Source organism: Bidens hawaiensis, unplaced genomic scaffold (genome assembly GCF_021521415.1).
Source record: "Bidens hawaiensis isolate Kalapana, Puna unplaced genomic scaffold, B.hawaiensis_p1.1 tig00020539_1, whole genome shotgun sequence".
In the NCBI taxonomy this organism is placed as follows: Eukaryota; Viridiplantae; Streptophyta; class Magnoliopsida; order Asterales; family Asteraceae; genus Bidens; species Bidens hawaiensis.
Genome location: NW_027493145.1, coordinates 232,475 through 243,300, shown reverse-complemented (window position 1 = coordinate 243,300; position 10,826 = coordinate 232,475). Strand labels below are relative to the sequence as shown.

Here is a 10,826-nt window from a genome sequence, read left to right as displayed (position 1 = left end):
GTTCATCATTGGCGGCGTGGATATACTCCTTGGTGACTGCACAAAACAAGTCAAATTATATCAGCAAAACGAACTATATTCGCGCAGAAATAAAGCAATGAGATTAACTTACACAAGCCGTCAACTTGGATAACGGGCTCAGTCGCGCTGTCCGCCCACCGCCTGCTCATACCAACCCCCACCAGCGCCTCCTCACAAATGTTCTTGGCGGGGGATGGTTCAGCGGTCAACTTATTAACCCAGGCGTCAGTTGGGTTCTTGAGGACACCCACATCCGCAGGCGCAGAAGAGATCGCGCGCATCGTCATGCGGATGGGGATCACACCAGCCCTGATGTAAAAAAACCTCTCAGACCAGTCATGAAGGCTCTTGAATGAAACAGTGGAGCACTTCACCTTCTGACTGCGAGGAATAAATGAGAACCAAGAATCTTGGATCTTGGGCTTGTAAAAAAACTGAAAGCGCCGAGGGGTGGGCTCCTCGCGCTGAGATTTGCACATGAACTCAAAGTGAGTCATGCGCACGAGTCCAAACGGATGGACTTGGGATATATGAATCCCATAAAACTTAAGCAGCGCACCCACAAACCTTGTCATCGGGAGACGAAGGTTGCAGTGGGTGAAAAAGTGGCTATAAAGGGATATATAGCCGGTGGGCGGGTCCGCCGCCGTTTGCCCGGCCCCAGGCAACATGCAGCCAAACACAGGGAGAAAACTCTGAGAGGCGATAAGGCTGTCAAGATCAGCCTGCCTCAGTTTGCAGGGGATTTCATTCCACTTCTTCACGGCCTTGGTCCTCCCTACCTCCTCCGATGAGGCCTCAGCAGCCCTCTTCCCCTTGCCGGTCTTCTTCAACGTCGACATCACTAACGATTTCACACGGCAATGGATGGGGGAGATTGTGTTGTCTGAGCTATCAGACATACAACTGTGACAACGAACAAAGGTTGCTTCTGAAGAACAGATATTTGGAAGCAGAACAAGGGTAATCGGAAGACAAGGAAAGAAAGAAAAGAGCTCTGAATAATAAACAAGAAGATGAAGGATAAAAAACTCTAAGGCATGGCTTTTATAGGCCCAGGAGAGAGAAAAATTGGTGCTGATCGGACTTCACGCGCCCCCACTCGCAGGTGTAAGCCAACGGGAGTGCGACACGTGTACATGACACTGTGTGATGGGACACGAAAAGAAACTGTACAGCTGCTGCCAGAGTTCACGCGCCACCACTCGCACGAACAGACCAACGCGAGCGCGACACGTGTCCCTGACACTGTTTGAGGGGACACGAAAGGCAACTGTAGCACCTCGAGCACACGAAAGGTCTGACACGTCTCCATCACTGACGCATGTCAGCAACAACCAACCACGTATAGGGACGATTCGTTTTCAAACAAAAGGATAGAATTTCGCGCAACGATGAATAATAAGACAAACCCCTACTAAAAGAGCAAACTATTAAGTCTAATATCTATCTTACCTCGCTCGCGCAAGACAAGACACACATTAGACTGGGGGGCTTGAAGAGGTATGTACCCGCCTCAACACCGAGCGAGGCGGGTCAACCCACAAGATATAGACAAGAGTCTTGAAAACAAGACATTATGAAGGCACAAAGCCAAAACATATGCGCATGGCACATATAACATATGCTCAGGCATCACATATGCTCATGCATCACATGCTCAGGCATCACATATGCTCACGCATCACATATGCTCACGCATATCACATCTGCGCGTGGCGCATCCGCGCGTGGCGCATATCACATGCTTGTGCATATCACATCTGCGCATGAAACATCTGGGCGTGAGAATAAAGAGAAGACCTCGCGCATCCTCAGGATAGGCGCGTATCACACATGCACATAATCAACCTCGTCCTTATCCAAATCAGGATTAGGGCAACCTTGATTGTGCACGTCAGACAACCTTCCAGAAGGTATCTTTTTAAGGAATAAGAATATGCTGATGTTGACAGCTGCCAATGAAAGGTGGACAACTCAGCAAAACACATGTGCTACCACGTGACTACAACCAATGAAAAAGCACCAGGTGTCCCCAAGGACACGTGGCGCAAATCAATTGGAGGAGGCCAACAAGGCTGAGCCCAATCAGTGGAAACCCTAGCACTATAAATACCACATCAACTCCACAAGGAAGGGACATTCAATTACACTCAATCATTCAGTTACACACAATCACAGACAATTACAGAGTATTCAGCTATTAAGCAATATTCTTCAGATTTTCTTACTCTGATATTATTATCTTCTTCCACAAACACTTAATCTCACACCGGAAGGTTACCCCAAAGAGGACCCCTATGTCCCTTTCTGAGGGGTAAGTTGACAGTGCTGTTCATTTTGTAGGTGGAAGAGCCCAGATCCCAGAGATCCATCGGTGAAGAAGCATAATCACACCCGAGGAAAGTAGATCGTCTACCAGTGAGTCGATCCACGTTTCTTCACGTATAATATTATGACAGATTTGTGGTGGTTTGTGTGTTCGATCGTATAATAAAATGAACATGGTCCAACAGTAAAATTAGAGAGCATACTTTTATTTATTTGTTTTTAGGCAAAAATAACAAATAAAGTTACAATTCTTCATGTATTTTATAAGTTTATTCTTTAAAATAAATTTTAAATATGCAAAACTTAGTTTCAATACGAATCCAACATAAAATTTATAGGCTATCTATTAATATAAAATTTATAGGTTATCCAAATATAACAAATAAATTTACAATTCTTCATGTATTTTGGGTTATTGTATATATGTATGAACCAAGTGTACGTTATGTTTCTTTTTCGGTTATTGTGTATATGTATATAATATATATATATATATTAAGGTTTTTTTTAGATTATTATCATATATGCAAGGGCAAAATATTAAGATTCTGTGTTATAATATTAGTTTAAACATAATATTGTGAAATTGTATTATTTTTATCTTTGTTTGCATTTTTTCCACTCATTTTAATCATCACAAACTTAGAATACCCGCCTAAAATTGATTTAGAAATCAATTTTGGGTTGTCCCCGTTTTCGGACTGCCTTTTGAATACTTTATCTCATTTAGGATATGAATGTGTATTACATGATTGTTCATTTAAGAAGATTCGGTTGTCATTTTTAGGAGAGAGAAAAAGTTATATTTATGTTAACATTTTTTATTAACTTTAATTGTGGCCTACAAGATTTAATCTTTAATTAAAAACATGTGGTTGAGAATGGGTTTCTAGTGTTTTCACAACTCAAGTTGGTTTTTATTTTAACCTAACCCTATATATATATATATATATATATATATATATATATATATATATACTTGGGAGCTAAGGGGAAATGCTGCCGAATTTTTCTTAAACAAACAATCGTGTAATTCATATTCATATATGAGATAAAGTATTCAAAAGGTGGGTTTAGCAGCCTACCCTTGTAAATACTCAATCGGTCGTCTAAACAATCTTCTAATATTTTCCCGTAGCTTGAAACCCTAAATTATGTGACTTTATTTCGGTGCAAGTGGTTTGATACTCGAATGGGTGTCAGATATGATAATAATATCACCAGTATCAACACAGAGCATGAACGGGACAAAGAAGATCAACTCATATTTGCTTCGCAAGTCAAACAAGTGTTTTACATTCAAGAACCTTGTCGAGGAAACCAAAATAATAACCACCGATGGGTTGTCGAGAATGTTAATCATCGAAAAATTAGGGATCTACCTACATTAAACGATGGCCGCATTGAAAATGCTCAAAATGTTGACAATGACTTAGTAGAAGATCTTGACGTTGTTCATAACAATTCTTCATCTAATTGTTTGCTTTCCATTGACTTTACTCAATACTTGTTAAACACGTCTTCTCATGTCACTGTGGGTAAGAAGTCAAGTGAAGTTAATCCGCCAACGGTTACCGCTAATACATTGTCTGATGACGAGAGTGATAATGACGAGGACGATTTTGAGTACGACACGGAGGGATCGGAGGCAGACACTGAAGAATACGAGGGAGAGTTTGATTAAAATAATAGTTGTAATTTGTATTTGTATGTGGTTATAAGAAAACTTTGTATTTTTATGTGGCAATAGAAAACTAGAATCGTATTACATATTTGTATTGCATATCCTATAATTTTTCAGATCATGGCGGACGTCATGCCTCGAGGACATGGCGGCGATGGTGCCAAGGATCCGCCACCTCCAGGTGGTTTTTGGCGAGGTGTTCACGAGGAGGATGGTAAGGGTTACTATATTTTATTCATTTATTATAAATACATATATTGTTATATTTATACATATTGTGACTAATAAATTTTAATTGTATTTGTAGCTTTACCTCCTCGACGTAAGGGACGAGGTCCTGCCAAAAATAAGAAATTGGCAGCTGCATACAAGAAAAATGGGGGGCCTTTTTCTCTCATATTTGACAGGAGTACTACATTCATTCCGATTGGTGAGGTTGCTGGCATGTTTATTCGCGAAGTGGGAATATACATGTGGAGGAACATCGCCTTTGACAAGGAAAGTTGAGCGAATGTGTCTGAAGTGGAGAAAAATGCTTTGTTCGAGCATCTTAGTGTAAGTGATTTGTTAATTTAAATATTCTTCATTTAATTATTTATCTTTTACTTAATTAACTAATTTCTTTTATGCTTCTAGCGATACTTCAATTTACAAGAGATAGAGCAAGATCCACAAAAAAATCTGTTAAAGGGTGGCATTAACTTTGTGATCTCAAAGCGATATAGAAATCGAAAAAGCAAAGCAAAAGGCCATTATAAGGCTGTGGGTAGAAAGGCTAATATAGACTTAACAAAGAGCAACCCCCCCCCCCTTACGGAGATGAGTGAAGAAATTTGTCGACCTTTTCCAGACCGTGTCACATGAAAATCGGTCGTTGGTCAACACAGCAAACCGACAAAAGCAGCAATACACAAACCGGGGGGGCATCCTATAGCAGCTATGGCTACAAAAATTTAATGATTTATATTTTTACACACATATACAAAAATTATATATATATATTTATTGTATGATCTAATATTTAATGTTATACAGGCCTGAACAAGCTCCAACTTTTTAAGAAAGCTCATTGTCAACGTGATGGCACTTTTGATAGTGAGGTGGCAAAGCGTCAATACGTATGTATTTATTAAAGTATATTTTTCACATATATTTATTAAAGTATATTTTTCAAATATATTAATCATCTTTTGTGTTGTTGTAAAATATAAAATGAATTAAGGAGAGAGATCGAGGAGCAAACCGAGCCTAATAGTGAAGGCGATTTTGAAGAAACTAATGAGCCGATTTCAAATGCGGTCAGAATATTTGAAAAGGTGTTGGGTCCTCGACGGGGGTGTACGAGAGGTATAGGCCTAAACCTTCTATAGCCGCATCTTCGAGTGTCGCGGATCAATGTGATAAGGAGCCGACACCACAGCCATTCTTTACACCTGTAAAAATATATTTTTTTTTATCTTGGTAATTTGGTTTAGGTAATTTTAACCCATATATGTTAGTAATTAATTATTCTTTTTACTTATAGGCTCAACTAGATCGAATTTTTAACGACCCGGAGTTTCTAGCTCGTATGTCTCAACATAATGCCTCGGCCTCACGAACAAGGTATTAAGGAATCATGATGATCTATTCGACCAAGACGACATGGATGAGGAAGAGTGAGAGTATTTTGGACGATGTTTTATCTAGACGATTGTTATGTTTATTAGGGTTGTTTTCGTGTTTTATCTTAACTACCTAGACGATACTTTATGTTTATAATATATGCGTATGAAATTTTTTTTGATTTGTGTTGTTTTGAAAATCTGGAAATTATCATGAAATGCAGGAAAACGGGTCAGGAAAGGAACAAAAAATAGAGCATTGCTAGACCTTGTGTATTAGCGGCGAAATATATTACTAGCGGCGACATAGTATTAGCGGCGACTTAAATTATCAGCGGCGACGTGTTTATTAGCGACAAATTATCGGCGGCGACTTATTAGCGGCGATTTTCATAACTATTAAAACAAATTTATATATAATTAAAACAAATTTACATACAATACTAGTAAATATTTTTAATCCGTTTATATAAACTATGAAAATATCACTTAATACTTTGTAGGAAAGTCCAACTCCATGTTGAAGGATCGAAAGGTGGATGCTTCAAATCTTTTATTTCCACACCGGCGATCATGTTCATTTGTTTAAAACAAATTGTTCATCATATTTTGCAGAACATGATCAACAATGATGCTATTCCCTTTGTCTGTCGGGTGAACACTATCCCAGAATAAGTATTTGGTGTCATCAGGGCACACTGGACTGAGTTGGTTACATAGAACACCAACCTCCACTATTCCAGTTCCGCAACATCCTCTGTCTACAACCTCCAAGCCTGCAAAGACAGAAGGGAAAAAAAGATTAATAAATACAAATCAATATAACTTTGTTAATAATTTGTGTCATGCAAAAGAACCAAAACTATTTAAAAAAAGAGAAAGGAGAAGAAAAGATTACTCTAGAAGTGGCCAGTGGGTCAACCCGAATGTTAACCCGTTTATAGAGAATTTAATATTTTGATTTCAGATATTTAAGTGTTCAAATTTTAAGTTAAATCATCTGGTATAACTATAAACTTTGGAAATTGAAATTGATTTTCCTTTTGCATTTTATCTATTCTTCACTACAAGTTGATTTTATTAGTTACTTATCAGATTCCCCCTTCACTTATTCTAATCTCGACCTAGATATATAAACACATATTTGTAAATTAGGAGTGTTACTTGAAATACAATAAAACAATTATAATAACGGAAATTACAAACACGGTTTAATATGAATTGGAGTACGTCATTAATTGGTTAATTTGTTATTATGTCACCATGTATTACTCATATTGATAATAAACATAAAAACGGACTGACCTGCATGATTTTAATTAGTAGGTCAACCTAAAACACGAAAAAAAGTTAAGCATATGAGTCTGGCTAGGGTTGAAGAATTCAATCAATTCGCCAACCCAAAACCCAGCACAACCCGCCAACCAGATACGATTTACACCCCTAGTTACTAAGCGTTCTTAAAATGGGTTTATCCCTTTCCCGCATTTTCAATGATAGACCTTGGTTTATCTCACATCCATCTTTCCAATCACAAATCTATAACGTAAGACTTTTTCGACTGATTAGAAACCTGAAATGCAATCCCATTTACTTTGAAGTACAAAAATTTTTAGAAACACATCACCAGTTAAAAGCATTAAGTGTTAAACTGTATAGTCTTTAATACATGTAGCACATAAACACATACCATATTGGAGAGAATGTTCCATAATATCTTGAACCACCTTGAAGTAATCAACAATGGTAAACCTCGACTCATGCATGCTGCTTCCTAGAGATTGGATCCGATCATTTAGAATTCTGTTGAAACTTTGTGCAACATCATTGAAGTCGTCACCGCATTTCCTGAGTATCCCTCCTACCATTGTTCTTGCTAACGGGAAACACCCGATAAAGGGTGTGTTGAAGAAAACTATCTTTCTTGCACCCAAGGTGTACATTTCCTGACAAACATATTTTGGAACAACTATAAGTAATCTATATTTCGGATATACTACTACAAATTGATAATAGGTCCATGGAAGTATAACCAGATTGTTAAACGAGTTTGACCCAAATTCCATTATCTTGACCCCTGTTTTCGCCCGTTGACAAATTTCTCAAAATTTTGTAGCTTTCATTTATTTTGTCTTTCTTATTGTAAAAAGATGTCAATGATCTTCAATTTTGTTAAATCAAATGTTTATTTGTACACTTAATTTTAATCATAGGTTGTCATTTTCGAATTACAGTATATTGCAAAACTGGCCAAGAATAGATTCTATCTTTAGAAGCTACATAATGGTAGTAGGCATTCAATAATATTCTGAATATCTTTTAAAATAATCTGTTTTTTTTTTAACTTTTGCTTTGGCTTTATGGTTGAGAATAAAGTGGTTAATACGAAAACCAAGCACTAAGTGTTAGGCTACAATTAGGGTTTTTTGGTTGAAAAAATATTCCTGTTCATGTGACGGAAAAGTAGAGAAAGAAACCGCGTTAGTTAAATTACACGAAGAGAAAGCTCCTCCTTATATTGCAATGGATACGGTCTTCCATGATGAAGGGTTAAATGAGATTGATAAAGATAAGGCCAACAAAATGATACTGTTATTGTTAAGGCTTGCATGGATTTCGTGCAGCAAATCGACTTAAATGAAGGAGTTGAGTTCGAGAGGAGCATGCATTGAGCGTGGGTGGACGGATTGATTGCTTTGAGTACCATGATGTTTGATCATGAAGTTGAGAAACAGTTGTTGTTTTGCATCCAAATCCGGGTAATGCAGTTTGTGGAAGTAACACCAAAAAAAAAAAAAGAATCGAACTAACAGCGTCACATACACATAACAGAACGAACAATTAATATGCTGATCAACAAGCATGATAAAAGGAGTTGTAGTCATGTGATTGCCACACTCGTAAACACAGAAAAGCAACATGTAGATAACAAGTCGAACGCAAGAATTAAGCTCAAAGAGATGTGAGTATTACGAGGAGTGAAAGATCTTCGAGGAACAATGAATGTTGGTATCAAGAGAGAGTGGGAAACTTGGTGCCACACCAACGTGAAGGGCTCAAACAGTTAATGTGGAAAATACAAGAGTGGTACTGAAGATCTCAAGGGTCGGTTATGGTTGAGATATAAAGTTAAGGGTGGTACTGAGCCTGGCTACACATGTAACCCAGTGCAAAAGGCGACCCCATAGACTCGCAATCATTGGCAGCGCTAGGCACTTAGCTGTGCTAAACTCGTCACTGGAAGGCCCATGTGGTAAAACCTGGTTAGGATCATAACCGAACTTAAGACCTGCGGCCTCTGGCCCAAATTTCACTTACCCTCGAATGCCAGTTTTATATTGAGCGTAAATATATTATAACCACTACATATGAGAAAACATTTCCACAAAGGGGTTACCTGTATAAATTCTGTTGCCCTTTCTACTAAGAAATTTCCGTATGCGGCCGGGTTGTATTGAAGTCTTCGTATTGCAACAGCAGTGTAACCTATAGCCCAATCGTTGGAGCTGCATGTTACCAAATACAGGCTTTTGCTTATTATGTTATCTGCTTCTCCGTCTCCAACAATCCCTTTGAGCTTCACAATGTATTCTTTGAACATTTCTATTTGCTCCGCTAATGAGAAAACATTCTAAGCACCAAACATACATTAGAACTTAACGAAAACCGTAAAAAAAAGATGTTAGAAAACAAGAAATCCATGCATATATACCCCTATTTGGGCTGTTAAGGGATCAAAACCAGAACCACCAGAAGCAAATGATACACCAGTAACCATATCTTCATTTTGTAGTGAAGTGTCCAAATAAGCTGGAAGATAGTCCTTCACTCCCAATTTCTCAACTTGGCGTCATATAAGAAAAGTTTTTAGTAGTCCAAGTTATTTTAAAGCACACCCATAAATTAATTTCATTATTTACCTATGTAATCACCAATTGTCTTCCCATTGGTGAATCTTCCTGTTGGTTTCCCACCCATGAAATCCTTTCCATAGGGAAGGAAATTAGCCTTTATGACTGACGTTTTGAAGTTATTGTTCCCTGAATCCAAGAACGAGTCTCCAAACGCCAAGATTGTTTGTATTGAGCTATTTTTCTGTATATCTGGAGTTGCCTCACTACAACATAAACAAAGAGTTGCATATAGACAAATGACAAAGACATTAACAAAAGAAGGTGACATTGTTCTAGATGAGTTTGGGGGACAGGACAGGAGTAGTAAGAATTCGCGTCTTATATATGGTTTAATTCTAGGTGGGGTCGTGTTGTCTTGTCACTACTCCAATATCGTGAGAGAACTAAACTCTAAGTATGGTCATTCTATCTAGAGTATCCGTAATGCTAAGACCTACCATGCCCGTATGTACGCCTAGCTAGTTAGTACGTTATATCCGTTTTTCACTCATCCTTCCTGTATGCTTATTTTACCCTAGCGTTGCAATATATATCATTTCCACATAGGACCTTATTATTTCCACATTACTATTATTTTTTTTATTTAATTGCATAATTTAGAAAAAAAAAATTAGTAAGCAACTAACCAATTATATATATTATTATTACATAATTAAGTAACTAAATTGTTAAAAATTGTATACCAGTTATTTTTAAGACTAGTGTGTGCATCGTGATTCATGGCAGACCCTCGGAAGACAGGCACTGTACCGACTCGGATTATTTATTTTAATTGTACTGTAAAATATCATAAATTATGTTTTAAGAATATTTAGAACTAAGTGGTGTTTTAATTATAATATTTGAATTTTAATTTGTTCTAACAATTTAATATTTATAATATTTAGACTTAAGTTATGTTTTGATTAAAACGATACTAGATTTAATTTAAGTTTAATTGTAATATTCAAACTTTTAATGTGTTCTAACAATTTAATACTAAGAATATTTAGAATTAAACTCAGTTTTGATTAAAAAAATGTAAGAAATAAATTATGTTTTAGTTACTACCTTTGAAATACAAAATTAGAGTAAATGCTGAGAATTAACACGCTTTCATTCTCTTTACTTTTGATACATTTGGTCCCTTGCTCCTGAAGTTAGCGTGCTCCTAAAAAGAATTAAAAGAATTGTGTATCTCCTCTCTTTTAAAACAGGGTTCCTCTCAAGAATCCCAACACCATCCTTAACTACACATCTTAAAGGGGAACTCGACCAAACTGACAACTATGT

At 37.2% G+C, this 10,826-nt stretch overlaps 1 protein-coding gene across 1 annotated transcript; it reads right to left on the bottom strand.

Moving 5' to 3' along the window:
* Positions 1-6,225: 6,225 nt before the first annotated feature.
* On the bottom strand, positions 6,226-9,822 carry LOC143561112 (GDSL esterase/lipase At5g42170-like). The gene is made up of 5 exons (XM_077049253.1): positions 9,561-9,822; positions 9,353-9,483; positions 9,038-9,271; positions 7,331-7,586; positions 6,226-6,416 (listed from the first exon to the last, which is right to left on the bottom strand). The coding sequence occupies exons 1-5, from the start codon at positions 9,820-9,822 to the stop codon at positions 6,226-6,228; spliced, it is 1,074 nt and encodes a 357-aa protein (XP_076905368.1).
* Between the last annotated feature and the right edge of the window lie 1,004 nt (positions 9,823-10,826).

What these genes read in the sequence shown, in the direction of transcription:
- LOC143561112 (XM_077049253.1), bottom strand. Translation starts at nt 9,822, where the DNA reads ATGTCACCTTCTTTTGTTAATGTCTTTGTCATTTGTCTATATGCAACT. An exon ending in CCTTAACAGCCCAAATAGGG is followed by an intron (nt 9,272 to 9,352) that starts GTATATATGCAT and finishes TTTGGTGCTTAG; the next exon opens with AATGTTTTCTCATTAGCGGA. An exon ending in GGGCAACAGAATTTATACAG is followed by an intron (nt 7,587 to 9,037) that starts GTAACCCCTTTG and finishes TATGTTTGTCAG; the next exon opens with GAAATGTACACCTTGGGTGC.